Source organism: Thamnophis elegans, chromosome 3 (assembly GCF_009769535.1).
Source record: "Thamnophis elegans isolate rThaEle1 chromosome 3, rThaEle1.pri, whole genome shotgun sequence".
NCBI classification, from domain to species: Eukaryota; Metazoa; Chordata; class Lepidosauria; order Squamata; family Colubridae; genus Thamnophis; species Thamnophis elegans.
In genome coordinates this window covers 76985547-77002049 of record NC_045543.1, presented here as the reverse complement: position 1 = coordinate 77002049, position 16503 = coordinate 76985547, and the positions used below count along the sequence as shown (strand labels likewise).

The following is a 16503-nucleotide window of genomic DNA, read 5'->3' as shown; positions in this document are numbered from 1 at the left end:
TTAAATCATTTTCTGTAGGATTGTATCAAGAACTGATACACGTTTCCATTTTTTTGTAGAATTGATAGTTTTGTACAACTGACATAGGTACTGCCGATATTCTTACCTATTAAGACCAATCGATTAATTCGTTCATCCTCTTTCCAATTCACAGTTGTTTCCTCTAGATCATAGAGCTCATAAACACCCTGAACTATCACCTGATGTGATTTATCTTTGATGGACACCAATCCCTGATTAGAAAATAAAATAAAATAAGTAAAGTGGCTAGTGAAGGCTTCTATAAATTGAATATTAAAGTTTAGAAATACTATACAGAGAATCTATAAATAAAACATATGCTATGATCCTTGGTGTAAAAGGAATTAATTGCTTTCATCTTAACAGTGATAGACAGGAGTTACCTTGAGATAAGATGGGTGGCCTATAAATTTTATAAATAAATAAATAGATGCTATATTAACCTTAAAGGGAGGCCTACATGTATAAATATTCTTCACTGCTTAACATAGGATGGGATAGCATAACATATGTAAGAAAGCAAATGTCTGTTGTGGTCAAAACTATGTAACCTATGTTTTCCTAACATCTATAATATCAACAACATTGTACAGATAATCCTTGATTTCCAACTGCCCATTATGGTTGTAAGTCATGACAGTTGTAAAGTGGGTCACCAATTTTCTAACATTTTTTTGCAGAATTGTTAAGCAAACCAATTGTTTTCTGTGGACCACTATTGCCAAAAACCAGAAATAAATGCTGTTTTGGCAAAAGCATGGTCCTGTGACTACGGGATGTTGCAAACTACGCAGGTCAGTTGTTGAGCACCTGAAACAGCCGTAAACGCAGGTCAGTTGCCATGCCCTGGCATTGTCTGTTGTAACTTCAAATGGGCATTAAGCAATTGGTCATAAGTCAAAGACTATCTGTCGTTCCAAAGATCATGAAAGAGTTCCTGTCATTATCATTAGCTTAATGTCTGTGCATGAAGAAATTGTATCATACATTTCTTCCAAAAGGTACAGAAGTTGCAAGTACATTTTGATATTATTAAAATTTGATGAAAGGGACCACATGTGGCTGTAATATCCAGAGCAAAATTTTAGAATTTTAGTCCTTCAGTGTTTGAGTACCACATCATGACTACAAATTAGCATATGCCCCACTTTCCATATTCAACCACTTTCCGCATCCAAATAAAAACAGTAACGTTTTGGAAAATAAGAATGATAATACTGAGTACTGAACCTTTAGTCTTATTACTTCCATGGGGTTACCTTTCTTGTCTTTTACATTTTTCTCCCATAACAGATTCTAAAAGAGATAAAAAATGATAAGAAGAACTATACATTCATAATAAATAAACTTCTTGGGGAGGGGGGGAGCCAAGGTTTTTTTTTCAAATTGTGTTTCTTTTTTTAAAGTCAAAGACGGCATTAGTCTATAAAGAAAGCATGAAATAATTTGGATCTTTCATGCAAATAATACAGCACTTACTTGAATAAACACATTTAGGTCTTCTTCGGTTGCACTTCCTAGAACTTCAAAAGTGGATGTAACAATACTCTGAAAATTGATAAGATAAAAGTTGCAATATTCTGTTTTTTAGTAAAAGCAAAATATGTTCTAATAATAAAAATTATATATTGGCAATCCATGAAACCTGAAAATTAATGTAATGAGATGCAATACGATACAATGTATGTAATATTGCATAAAAATTACGGATACTTTAAATATTTTTCTTGAACTATATATTTGATGATTATATACATTTATTTCCATAATAACCACTTAGAAACCTAAATGCGATAACTAAATGCACACATACTTTCAGTGCATGCCTGTATATAGCTATAATGAAGCCATCTTCTAATGTGGACTCTCCTTTTCTGGCATTGACAAAACACAATTGTACTGACACAGTTCCAAATCATGATGCTACCAAAGAATCCCACTTAGTAGTATAACATATAGTATACTACACAAGTCTTTTGAAATTAGAATCAACCTTTTTTACACTACTTACCATTTAATCCACTTAAACCTTGCTTTCGTGAGAAAAAAAACATTTCCTTTCAACTATCCTAAATAAGAGGAGCCTCATAAAGCAAGATTCAGATTAATACTATTTAGAAACCTTTAAAAAAAGCTAAATCTTTGAAACCCAGATCAATTAAAAAGGATGTGTATGTATGTATGTGTGTTTGTGTGTGTGTATGTATATGTATATGTGTGTGTATGTATGTATGTATGTATGTATGTAAGTAAGTAATATATATAATTTACAGCACACCCTAAAACATTACCTATTTGTCATAAGACTTTAAAGCAGATTATCAGGAATTTGGCTGGTACAAAGAATATGGCCCTACTCTTCCTTTACAAGGCCAGTTTTAGCTTGTGAAATGACTAAAATTAGAGCAGTGTCCAATCTTGGCCACTTGGAGACTTTGGACTTTATTCCCTTAAAAAAAACAAATACATATCAAGTATCTTCCAGTCTTCCATATGCCTAGGACCATTCCCCAGATTACACATTAGGCCTAATTTAAGTCCATTTCCCAATTCGGTACATTTATTACGGAATTGAGCACAGAGGGGTCAAAATAAGAAAAGCTAATTTTAAGTGGCTAAGTCTATACTGACCTGATCTTTGTCAATACTTAAAGGACAGTTCCCTGGGCCTCCAGAGCAAACACTGACCTTCGTTCCTGCCAGCTACCTGGAGAGAAAGCAATTTTCCGTAGATGTGTTCTCAGAGGGCTCGGAGTAGCATCCCACAACAAAAATTTACATTGACCAATCAATGTCTTCCACATTGACCAATCAATGTTTTCCTACTGTACCTATTTAGCATAGACTGACTCATAAGGGAAGACAATAAAGGATTAGATTAACAGAAGTTTGGCGGTCCAGCTTCTCTGTTCACATTTTATGCTCAACAAGATTATCTAACGAGGAAAGGGAGACTGAATCTATCACAAACTCTTGGAGGCATTCCACGAATGGTTTCAAAGTATGGCTGAACATAGGCTATCTACCTCACACATTCTCCAATGAAGAAGGCAACTAATAGGTAACACCGCCTGTACAGACAAAAACATTCCCTTCAGGCAAAACAGGAAAGGTTGCCCCTCTCTTGCCCAAGAATCACTTATATGAAGAAAATAAAGAAAGCAGAAAGTTAAGACTGGTACCGAGGGCAGAGTTTTTCTTTTTTCTGATCTATCATCCAGTCTATCCAGGCAGATTGGGGGAGGGGGGAGGGGGGTTAATTCTGTTAGAAAGTATTCAAATCCAAAATCTAACCTCTTTTTATTTCCCATCTCATTATTACTTGAGCTATGGTGATGAAGTAGTTAGCAATATTTCAGGCTAATTCTGCCAAGTGCCAGCAGTTCAATTCTGACCAGCTCATTCCCCTGATGAATGATAATGTATAGAGAGGAGTAAAAGCACAGACTTGCAAAATTCTGTTATTATAGACAATGAATACAGTACATTTCTAGTTTTTCATGAGGTTGATTTTTGGATCTAGTTTACCTCATGGAGCTGATATAACGATGAAGGGAAAGGAACATAAAAAGGCACATACATACAATTAGCAAAAGTTTAATCACATACTTAGTGCAGGTTTACTGCTCACCTTATCTAGATGTGGACGAGGTTCTTCTTCAAGCTGAAGTTTCTGCTGCAAACTTATAAGGACAATACATTTAACACCATAGCATTGCAAGCACAAAACATAATTTGGACAATTGTCAATATCATGGTGTAGCAGAAATACAAGTTGAATTCTAAAACAAAGAGCAACATATAATCTTACCTTTTTCCTGATACACCATCAAAAGCATGCAGGTCTAATACATTAGAGAGATCAACTCTAGGGGGAAAAATAAAGTTATGTCTTTTAAAAAGCACTTTATGGATATACCAAGACTGCCTCTTACTCAATGGTATTTTCTGTGACAGCTCCTCTCCAATGTAGCCTTTTATTCTTTCTGGTCAGTCTCTCTGAATGCTTGGAGAATTCTTGAGAAACTTTTGGAAGAAAGTAAATGGTGTGTGTGTATCTTCCCCAGATCTTCCTCCCCTTTACTTCTGGGCTAATTTGGAAAACCAAGCATTCAGTTTCACATGCAACCTCAGTTACATGTGATATCCAAATTTAGGGAACCGTGATGATTTCAGAATAAATTAGGATTCGAAACTACAATTTGATCCTTATAATTTCAGTAATCCTGATTTAATTTAACCAATTTTGTTTGTTTGTTTACTTAAGGCACACCAAGGAAAAGCATTCAGTTTAAAAATTAATGCAGAATACTTTTTTTCCATTGTTGTGCCAGCAGAGTTGGAAGAGTTTACTTATTCTGAATAATATTAGGAATTCTGTAAAGCTCAATTTAATAGATCTGTCTTGGCACTTTTAGATAATAGATGTAAAAATATCCCTCAAGATAATATGTCACTTAAATCTAGGAAGGTTGAATTAATTAAACATGTTCTTTGCAAGTTTTATTCACGTGATCTTGATAGAATCCAGATCACACGAAGTGTTAGTAGCATTTTATAATGCCTTGGTGAGACTACATTTGGAATACTGCCTCCAGTTTTGGTCGCCATGATGTAAAAAAGATGTTGAGACCTTAAAGAGTGCAGATAAGAGCAACAAAGATGATTAGAGGACTGGAAGCTATAATATATAAAGAACAGTTGCTGGAATTGGATGTCTAGTTTAATGAAAAGAAGGACTAAAAAACACATGATAGCAGTGTTCCAAAATCTCAGGGCTGCCACAAAGAAGAGGGAGTCAAGCTATTCTCTAAAGCACCTGAGGGCAGGACAAGAAGCAATGGGTGAAAACTAATCAAGGAGAAAAGCAACCTAGAACTAAGGAGAAATTTCCTGACAGTTAAAATAATTAATCAGTGCAACAACTTGCCTCCAGAAGTTGTGAGTGCTCCAACACTGGAAGTTTTTAAGAAGAGATTGGATAACTATTTGTCAGGGGTTTCTGCCTAGGCAAGGGGTTGGACTAGAAGACTTCCAAGGTCCCTCCAAACTCTGTTATTTTGAATTCAGAGCAGTAGAGACTTGAGACTTGTTATACATATAGTCATTCCCATTGAAAGTTTCTTTATTAATTACTGTTCATAGAAAGTCAATCTTCTTCCAGTTTCTCTAGCATTTCAGGAATGGCTTACTTTAACTCTTAAATTTGTGGGACTGTAAGAAACTTCACAGAGCCCTTGACAATTCTTTGTTGTCAGGAAACTCACGCAGCATAGTTGTTACAACACTGACACTTCTCTTATTCCAAAGTTTGTTCAGAAATATCTAAACCAACTTTTGACTTTAAAAAGCAAAGTCCGGAAAACAATAAATTACAAAGAGTGCTTAATAGTTACCTTCACTGTGGACACTTCAACAATATCTTTAGAACTTAAGAATGGTTCGTCATCCCCAAACAATTTCTAATGCTAGTTTTGAAGGTAGAGACCTTTTTAAAAATCTAAATTTAATACCAATACACTTTACAATTTGTCATGCTGGCAGGATAATTATTATCGATTCACGGGCAATAGGGCACTAAGAAAAGCTATAGTATTGATTCCGAGAGCTTTAAGTTAGAGAATATCAAGTTAGAGCAGTGTTCCTCAACCTTGGTAAGTTGAAGATGGGTGGACTTCAACTCACAGAATTCAATTCAATTCCGAATTCTGGGAATTGAAGTCCACCCATATTCAACTTGCCAAGGTTGAGAAAGACTGAGTTAAAGTATTAGGTTGCTGAAACTATTTCACATATTTTACTCCACCTTCCTAACTCAACAAAAGAAAGAATGACCCCCCCATGAGAATAGCCAAAATATTTAGAAATTTAGCGCCAAATTGTTGGAAATGTGATTATGAGTACTACCATATGTGGTGGTCGTGCCAAAAAACAGAAGAATATTGGCAGAAGGTTCAAAGGTGGCTGATAGAGATAACCAAAGAGTAAATAGAATTGAAACCAGAACTACTTCTTTTGGGAATCATAAATGATAAACATAACAAGGGGTAATCTACTTAACAAAACATATTATTACAGCAGCAAGAATGGTCTTTGCCCAAAACTGGAAAAACAGGGAAATTCCACAAGAAAAGGAAATAATTAAGAAAATTCTGATTTGTGCTGAAATGGATAAATTGATGTGGGAATTGAAGAATAAAGACGAATCAGAATATTATAAGATCTAGGATAAATTTTATCGACAGTTGGAACAAAAAAGGAAAGACCCAAAATAAGCAATAACTAATAGAATGGAGATTAGAATTACGTATGAAACTATAACAGTGAAAATGTATAAGATAAAAACAAAGCATCATGGTTGGAAATACGATATTTTTATATCTGTAAATACTGAATAGACCTATTGTAAATAAGCATGGTGGTTATAATGTATAACTTTATATCTTAGTATGTATGGAAAGGACTTTGCCAGGATAGTTACACTGTGTCCAATGTTTTAATTTGTGTTCAATAAAAAACTTTATAAAAAAGAAAAGAAAGAATGATAAAGACTGTAATCCCTGTAAGCCAACATGACAGTCACTATAGAAAAGAATGTTCGTAAAGCAACTGTTTAGCAGCAGGACATAAATCCTCTGAATTTCTAATGAAATTGTATCAATGGACCTGCTAATGAGATTAAAATGTTTGAAAAAGCAGTATTCGGCTGTTAAGTAACACAAAATTGCATCATAACATTTTGCTCTCAGGCAAAATATAAGTGCATTGCACTTCATAAGTGATATCTACAAGGTTCTTTGCATCCTGTTGTATAATATTATCTCTGTTATAAATTTGCATATACTATTTGGAAAAATATTTTCTAGAACAAGTTAGATAGGAGGAAAATGAGTGTAATAATCCAATAGATCTAAGTCAACACAGGATTAAATATATGCCTTCTAGCATCTTTAGATAAGAAAAATTACACAAGAACTTTATTTGCATTAGACTAAATGAACACCTGGTGTTCTGTGATATTGCCTACATTCTTCTGTTAACATCTGTTGTGCTTTCTTCATTCCTGAATTAGTACTATGTTAAAAAATATGTCAAGTGCAACTTTACAACTTCTATTATTGACTAGCAGTATCTAAAGGACTACATATTCCTATACAGGTAGTCCTTGAATTACAACCATTCATTTTAGTGACTGAATACTAAATTAAAATGGCATTGTAAAAGCGACTTATGATGGTTTTTCACACTTACAACCATTGTAGCATCCCCATTGTTACGTGATCAAAATTTGGGCACTTAGCAATTGGCATGTATTTATGAGAGTTGCACTGTCCCGGGATCATGTGATCACCATAGGCAACCTTCCCAACTGGCTTCAGACATGCAAAGTCAATGGGATAAGCCAGATTTGCTTAACAACTGCATGATTCATTCAACAACTGCAGTGATTCCTTTAAAAACTGTGGCAAAAAGGTTTGAAAATGGGACAAAACTCACTTGCTGTCTTGCTTAGCAGCAGAAATTTTGCACTCAATTGTGGTCATAAGTTGAGGACTACCTATTGTACATTTAAATGTTAGCAAATATTTAAACACTGCATTATAAGAATTCAGAATGTAATGATAATTTCATTAGATCTCATTATCAATTGCATATAATACAATAGCAGAGTTGGAAAGGACCTTGGAGGTCTTCTAGTCCAACCCTCTGCCTAGGCAGGAAACCCTATACCGTTTCAGACAAATGAATATCCAGCATCTTCTTAAAGACTTCCAGTGTTGGGGCATTCACAACTTCTGGAGGCAAGCTGTTCCACTGATTAATTGTTCTAACTGTCAGGAAATTTCTCCTCAGTTCTAAGTTGCTTCTCTCCTTGATTAGTTTCCACCCATTGCTTCTTGTTCTACCCTCAGGTGCCTTGGAGAATAGTTTGACTCCTTTGTGGCACCCCCTGAGATATTGGAACACTGCTATCATGCCTCCACTAGTCCTTCTTTTCATTAAACTAGACATATCCAGTTCCTGCAACCGTTCTTCATATGTTTTAGTCTCCAGTCCCCTAATCATCTTTGTTGCTCTTCTCTGCACTCTTTTTTGTTTCTCTGCACGCATTTTTGTTTTGGGAAATGTTTAAAGCTTTGCTTACATCAATTGTTACTTAGGGGTTGAGAATAAAAAGAAAGGCTGTTAAATGTTTGATAGACTGTTTACTTATTTGATGTACCTTTTCCCAAACAAATTAATAAAATGTATACACTTTAGCTTTAATCAATTTAGTAAAATTAAATTTAAATTAATATAATATAATATAAAAAAACAGTAAGGTTATTAATTACTTGAGATACATTCTATAGTTAATAAAATCCTATTTGCCTTGTTACTGTCTACTCAGTTTAATTATAAATGTACCTGGTTGTCCAAGGGTCCTATAACAATGTTTTGGACAATGTAGTGGGGATTGAATGGCCAGCTAAGGGTTGGACTAGATAATGTATTATATTATATTATATCTTATCATATGTTCTCACTAGGTTAAAAACAGGAGACTGAGTTCTAATCCTGCCTTAGAAACTCAGACAGTTGTGACCTTGGGTCAGCTGCTTTTCTCTGAGTCCTAGGAAGGAAGAAATAAATGGCAAACAATTTCTGTCACTTGTTCAGGAAGTCGCCAGAGATCAACCTGACTTGAAGGCGTTAACACACACACAAACCCATACTAATACGTTCTACCATTCTGATATACTAAAACATCTATTTTTTTCAACCAGATGGGAGTATCTGTATAGACAAACATATATGAAATAAAAAGTATATAATTATATAAAATGATGCAATTTACTAAATTATTCATATCTTGCATAAAGAATATTCTTGAATAAAATGCACTTTTCAGATTAATGTATAATATTCACAATAGTAGGAAAAAGTGGTTAATTTAGCATTGTTTTAATTACCTTGAACGCTGAGTTTCTAAAATGTTGGCAACTCCATTTATTGTGCTAACATTATTGAAGAAGGGAAGAAAAAAGATAGAATACTTATGATCAGAAATAATTTACAATTCACTGGACAAAATTTAGATTCTTATGTTTAATCTGATCCCTGCAAAAACAATAATAATAGACTCTACATATTATAAATTAACAAGGCTTTCTGGAAGTTTAATGAAAATATAAAACCACAACTTCTAGAACATTAAACATTAATTTAAAATGTTCAACAGGAAAACCAAACGCACAGGGCGTGTTTTTAAATGCTCCTCAAATTCAGCAGGGAGGACTTTCCAAAGAACTGAAATAGCTACAGGCAATGCTTGATTTCAAGTTCCTGCAAGAAGAACCCTCAAAGAGGCAGATCAACTGCCTCATATGATAATTTAAAGATTCATAGAGAAATGCCATTGTTGTGCAAATCCTCCAAGATGATTGTTATGTATTGAGCCAGTGTAGTATAATGATTAACTCTTGAACTTTTGCTGAGGAGACTAGGGCTCAAAACTCAACTCATCTATGTTGTTTGGTGGATCCCTTTGGGTTGATCACTCATTGCCAGCCGATCTACTTCACAGGGTTCTTCTTCTGGAGAAAATATATATATAGCTTCCTTTTTCTACAGATTTCTTGCTTCTTTTTATAATTAAATTGGATTCAGAAGAGGATTTATAGATCTGGCGTAGCAGGGAGACTGATTGCCACCAAAAAGTATTTGCAGGTATACTGGTGCTTATAGACACAATGAAGCTTTCCCCAATTTATACGATTTTCTAATTTATTTAACTGTTGGAATTTTGGATGTAAAAGAAATCTGCTGTTTGAAAAGAACATTAGAAATCAGGAATTCTAGTTTCATATAATCCCTCAGCTAAGAGAGGGAGAACTTCTTTTGGACTCAAGAACTATGCTTCATAGTTTATAAAACTGTTTGGCTTCTGAAGGTTGTGGAAGGGCATGGTGATACCACGATAATGTTGAAAACAGTTGAGCCTTTGGTGTTGGTGGGAGTTGTGGGCTTAAGGGCAAAAAAGGGAGGTTGCTCTGAGAGAGAAAAATGGGTACTGGACCTATTGCACAAGAATGCCCACTAAATTTCCAGTCAGGGAACTTCTGAAATCATATTTCTACCCCAAATGTTAAAGTTACCACATTGGTCACACAACTAAGGTACAACTAAGCAGCATGTAGCCTGTCAATTCTATAATCCAGTTTATGCCCTTAACCTGGACATTATTTATTTATTTATTAAATTTATATGCCCATCTCACTGATAAGATCACACTGGGTAGCTTACAAATGAAACAAAGGATTTCAGCTACAGTATGCAGAGTCCTCCACACTGCGGAATCCAACTCTACTGCCAAAGCAGAAATAGCTGGGCATCTTTTTCTTCCAATAAAGGGTTAACATATGATTAATGACAGTGGTTGTAATTCTGCCTTAGTCAAAAGCTTCCTGATTTCATGGAGACTACAACTAATCTTTGTTCTAGCAGTTTCACTTCATATAAAACGTCATGCCTACAGCAAGTAAAAAGCTGTAAATCCAAAGAGAAGGTATTAATTTAAATACCTGACAATAAATCAAATGTACTCTTTTAATCCCATATAATCTACTGTTCCAGTGGCCACAGTCATAGGAAAACAACAATAAATATTTCAACAAATTCCCCAGGAGCCACTTTATCTTGCTGAACTCATTAATGCCTGAAGACAAAAGCAAAACAAAACAAAACCCTTCTCTCAGGTGAAAAGTTGCTTATTTTTCTACTGCTTTTACATGGTTCACCAAAATCAGTGTTTCCCAACCTTGTCCACTTTAAGATATGAAGACTTCAACTCCCAGAATTCTCCAGTCAGCATGTCAGTTGAAATCCACATGTCTTAAAGTGGACGAGGTTAGGAAATACTGACCTAAATGATTAGATAGTTGAAATTCAATGTAAACCTCTAAACTTCTTTTAATTGTACTTGTTTTGATTTCTAAACTAAGGATTTTTTTAAAGTAAAAGACAGCATAAAAATATTTTAAATAGATATTGAAAATAAATGTATGCTTACCAGATAGCTGTTCTTAATTTCATCAGTTCAGCTTGTGAAACCAAGTCTACCTTATTGATAATGATAAGATCTGCTAAGGCCACTTGCCTAGGGAAAATGTGTGAAAAATAAGTAAAATAAGTAAACACAAAGTATTTGGGTGCTTATTAATTCAAGTATCACCTGAAATGTGCATTGAAGATGTCTCCTTGACATCTTGGCAACCAAATTGCCATGTTCGGAGCTCAAACCAACAACATAACTTTTATTATCACTTTTATTTATCTTTCAAGGAGACTACATTAATTGTAATTTGTTAATAAAAAAATATTCAGACTTTAAGATTCTTTGTCATTTTCATTACAATAAAGAGAACCCGTTGTACAAGAGAAGGTAAAATGCTGAACTAAGAAGTCATTTAAAAGTAGCACACACTTACTTATTCTGATGAAATACACCGAGCAGAAATCTAAAAATTGTTTATACACTTCCCATTAAACAAGCTGTTAAGATTTAGAGATAAAACCTGCAATACACCAATACCTAGCAGCTTCATTAATAAGGCCCGTTGGTTTTTCTTCTTTCAGGTGCTGGAAAAGAAGATTCAAAACCACCATTATAAAGAGGAATATTTTGTGTTGTAAACTGAATCACTGATATTTACAGAGTACACATTATGCAGAAAATATCTGGAATATCGTTAATTGTTTTTCATGTTTCAGTCTCAAGCATCAGGTGAAGAAAAGATTAAAGAGAAAAACTCCCAACCAGATGTACAACGTACTTAAAATAGCTGCCTCCGATCTGCTTCTATTTGTCAGTGGCCTTGAGAAATATTATACTCAGATCAAATAAACTGAGACTGATGTTGCTAATTCTCTCTATAATTATAACATTAGTAGAAATTTTAATCTGTCTTTTAATAACTTTTTAAAAATTTTTACAGAAAAATTGAGGTTGCTTTCTGAAAGGAAAAGTTCTGAATGTTCACAGAAAACCTAATAAAGGTATCTATATTTCATTGTTTTATCTGCTTGAGATACATTCTGTTAGACCAGTTTGGCACCCCACGGGCCAGATGCATCACGCCCAGGTCATGCCCACCCTAACTCCGCAAAGGGGAAAAAGTCACATCACGTCATGTGACGCCGTGAGTTTGACACCCGTGTGTTAGACTGTCATCATCCATTCATTTAGCAGCCAATGGTCCTGGATTAATACATCCCCACCAGCACTTCACAATTACAGGTAATCCTCAATCTACAACCACAATTGAATCCAAAATGTCCATTGATAAGGAAGGCAGTTGTTAAGTGAATGGTGTCTCATTTTAGGACCTTGTTTGCCATAATTGCAGTTAAATGAACCACACAATTGTTAAATAAATCTGGCTTTTCCCATTGGATGCTGGCTGGCAATGATGATCACATGACCCCGGGACAGTGCAACTGTCATAAATACATGCCAGTTGCCAAACTGCTCAAATTCTGATCATGTGACCACGGGGATGTTTCAACAGTCATAAGTGCGAAAACTGGTCGTAAGTCACTTTTTTCGTGCTGTTGTAACTGGTCATTAAATAAACTGTTGTTGAGGACTACCTGCATTCATGTTAATCTGCTGTGGTATTTCAACACTTAATTTGAATATTAGTTTGTTAAATTTTTTTTTTTCCTTGAAGAACTCTGAATGACTTATACAGGGATCTCCCTTCACTTCATCTATAAAGAAAGTTGGTGACTCCAAGTCACTCCACGGCTAAGCCTGGTCTTCTTCTGCCCTTAACCCTATACTACCCTGGCAATATAGATCAGGGGTGAAATGCTCGGAAGTCTACCGGCTCGTTTCGTGTGCGTGTGCACTGGATTAAGAAGCCTTTTCTGAGCCTGCAAAGGTAAGTAGAACAGCAGGGGGGGATGATAGCTGTGCCATGCATTATAGATTTGCTAGAAAGCAGGATTTCCTGCTTTTTAGCAAATATAAATCACATGACACAGCTAATTACCGCATAGCTGATTGTCGGAACTACCAGTTCAGCTGAATCGCTAGTAAAAAAAATGCTTTAAAAAGTTTTTTAAAAGTTCCAATGATCAGCTGTCCGACAATTAGCTATGCTGCGTGATTTCTAGCATTTTTTACTACAGGTTCAGGTGAACTGGCAGCATTTTTTACTACCAGTTTGCCTGAACTGGCCTGAACCGGTAGCATTTCACTCCCGATATAGATGCTTCCAGTGTGACATAGTATTTCATGGAAAAGAAGAACATGCAATGGAAAGGTTCTTTTCATAGATTTGATCTTGGCCAAAAGGTTGAGAAGGGATTTAAATGCAGCTGCAAATATTTTTAAACCACGTTGCAAATTTGAAAAAAAAAAGTTTCAAAAGTATTTTCTGATTAAATATTTTGACAAGGATGTACAATAGCACAAGAACTCTCTTTTGACCTTTTATTTCTTTTCACTGATTCTTTTCCATGAAACGCTTTATACATTTAAAAAGAACAGCACCCCTGGTTTAAATCCTCAGTGTTGTGACCTGTCATTGCAAGCTGTCCAATCATTCGTCTTTAGATTAAAACATGAATATTTCAGATTCCTAGGTGACAATCCCATTAGGGTGATAGTCCATGATATCAATTACCATTTCAGTTTCAATTTGGCTTGCTAGCCACAGGGTAAAATTTCTCAGCTTCACATGGACTAGGTTGGATTCTCGAAGCATGACACTTCTAAATTGCTACCTATTATCCCAGTGTCATCACTTGTATGGCCTCCGGACGTTTTTTAATCATATGCCAAGGCAAAGGTCAGGCTTTGAAACCACAGGAATTGGACAAGATCGCAAATTCCCTACACAAAGCGAAAGTTATTTATCTGGCATATGACTGAGAAAATGTAAAGGCTGCCATCTAACTGGCAATGTGTCAGGCTCTTTACATGTCTGCTGATTGAATAACGCATGGCGGATTGCATTCCAAAGATATCAAACAGTATACATTACTTCAAAAACTTTTGGCAAGTTTTTTTTTATGTCAATTATAAAAAATAGTTCCCTATATAGTATATAAAACAATTAATCTAAGTATATTTATTGTCACATAAAAAACCAGGCAATTTATTCATGTTGCATGAACCTTAAAATCCATTGTGGTACGGCAAATCATGATATAAATAAATGTATGTACAGTACTTAACTGCTCAGATTTGTGCAAATTTTTAGTCCTGAGTTAGTGATCATTCAGATCTCCCTAGAACCACTTATGGCTCATTTTCAAAATTCTGGCTGCAACACCACCACCACCACCACCCCGCAACAGCTCACTTTTATATCCATTTGCAGTGACCGGGGATTGTGTGACTGTGATTTTTGCCATTGTTTTTGGTCAGTTTGTGCCATTTACTTCCAATGTCCAATAAAAAGCATCCATTGGAGAAAACAAATTCACTTAATGACTGCAGCAATTGCTGCAAAAAATGTCATAAAATAAGGTGGGATCACACGGTGATCCATTTACCTACAACTTACAACCATAATTCCTGGCTCAATTACAGTGGTAAGTAAAGGACCACCTCTAAGAGGCACACATAGTCAAGCATCCTAGTTTATTAGGCATACAAAAATCATCAGTTTGTTTTCTTTGCTGTGTAACTGATAATAACCATCTTATGTTACCTGTAGTCCATGCTTTGCATCAACAACCGATATTATACCTAAAAAAGAAAGGAAGAATCTTGATTTGAAGAATACCAATAGAATTCACAGTGTCTTACCTATTTACATGGAATTAAGAAAATAAATAAACTAAGATGCAATAACCCTTCAAAACATTTCCTTAGATGCTGAGGTTAATTAAAAAAAATTATTGCAGGCACTTTCAGGAATAGTAAAAATGATTTGAATTCGAAGCTTTTGGAAAGCAGACAAGTCTTGCCTTTTCCTCTTCCTACGGTATATGTCTCATGGCTCCAAAGAAATCCAGAATGCTTTCCAGAAAGAAACAAGAGGAGATGGCAATAAGCTGGGACTTTCCAATCAATCAATTTTCTTCCTTTTCAATCAAAGAACCAAAAATAAAAAACTAAAAAGCTACTGCAAGTAAAGAGGAGAGAGAAGGGAAGGACTGAATATATTTCTATAATGAATGGAGTGGTTAGGTGCATGTCTGAATGTACTGAATTGGGCTGTTCCATAGGAAGAGAGCCAATCCTTGTTTAGAGGAGATAATCCTGAAACAAAGGAAGAGGGAAAATCTGACTCAAACCAATGCTGGCCATGTGGTTTGTGTATATTTTCTTTGTGTGAAAGAAAGCAATCTGGGAACATTTTCTTGCTTATAAAATTAAGTTATAAAAATTTAATAAGAGGTGAATTGCTTTGTCTTCTGAGATGTGAAATAAGTATTTTCTTAGCAAAGAAAATAGTTGGTGGGAAGGTACAAAATCTAAAATTTAAGATTCATCAGTTTAATATCTTCTGACATTTTGTGACAGTATAATATCCCATGCCTCGCAGCCATTTTGTGATAATACGCACAACATTTTCTCAAAAATCCAAATATATCTAAATAGCTTAAAGAACCGCATTAAGCAAAATTGTTTAGAACATAATTGCGTTTCATTTAATATCAGGATCTCTCTTTGTGTACACACACACACACACTAGATATTCAAATATTAATTTTCTTACCATCAAGATAAATGTCACTTCCCAATTCAGCATCAACCCAAAACATGGAGGCCACAGAACCTAGCAAATAAAACATGTAGAATATAGCAACTGAACAAACGTTTCCATTTCTTATATTCCAAACACGGGGGAAGTCAAAGAGCAAGAAAAAATGATAAATGCTTACAAATTATAATTTCTTATAAAATAAAAAATATAAAGTATTTGTTTTGATCATATTTTTAATAAGAAAGAGTACTATGTACAACATTTGATTTTCACTTTATGTATAAAAAAACCTTCAACAGTAGCTTAGGGAGATTTGGGTAGATCAACCTACAACCATTCATTTAATGTCCGTTTGAAGTTATCACAGCACTTTAAAAAGTGACATGACCTTTTTTTACATTTACAACTATTGTAGCATCCCTGTGGACACATGATCAAAATTCCAACATTTGGCAACTGGCATGCATTTGACGGTTGCCAGGTCCCCTGGATCATGTGATCACCTTTTGACAAGCAAGTCAATGAAAATCCAGATTCACTAAACTATTGTGTTATGACCTTAATAACTCCAGTGATTCACTTAACTATTGTGGTAAGAAAGGTTGTAAAAGGGGGCAAAATTCATTTAACAACTGTCTTGCTTAGCAATATAAATTTTGGGCTCAATTGTGGCTGTAAGTCAAGGACTATTGTATCACTGAACTGAAAATATCATTTACAGAAAACTTCTTGATCAACCTACGGTGTTCCATTTTCAAGATACATATTAATAAAC

General features: G+C 34.9%; 1 protein-coding gene across 7 annotated transcripts in view; it reads right to left on the bottom strand.

The window, feature by feature from the left end:
• CBWD3 (COBW domain containing 3) overlaps positions 1-16503 on the bottom strand; it is a 29593-nt gene that overhangs the window by 2828 nt on the left and 10262 nt on the right. For 6 of the 7 annotated variants that reach the window (XM_032212923.1, XM_032212921.1, XM_032212919.1 and 3 more), the window contains 10 exons: positions 15741-15800; positions 14727-14764; positions 11597-11643; positions 11075-11161; positions 8976-9020; positions 3833-3889; positions 3653-3704; positions 1501-1569; positions 1252-1317; positions 107-233 (listed from right to left, as the gene is read on the bottom strand). In XM_032212923.1, the coding sequence (XP_032068814.1) occupies positions 107-233; positions 1252-1317; positions 1501-1569; positions 3653-3704; positions 3833-3889; positions 8976-9020; positions 11075-11161; positions 11597-11643; positions 14727-14764; positions 15741-15800 (648 nt within the window). Of the gene's footprint in view, positions 1-106; positions 234-1251; positions 1318-1500; positions 1570-3652; positions 3705-3832; positions 3890-8975; positions 9021-11074; positions 11162-11596; positions 11644-14726; positions 14765-15740; positions 15801-16503 lie in introns of those variants that run through there. The other variant, XM_032212925.1, reaches the window with a different exon arrangement.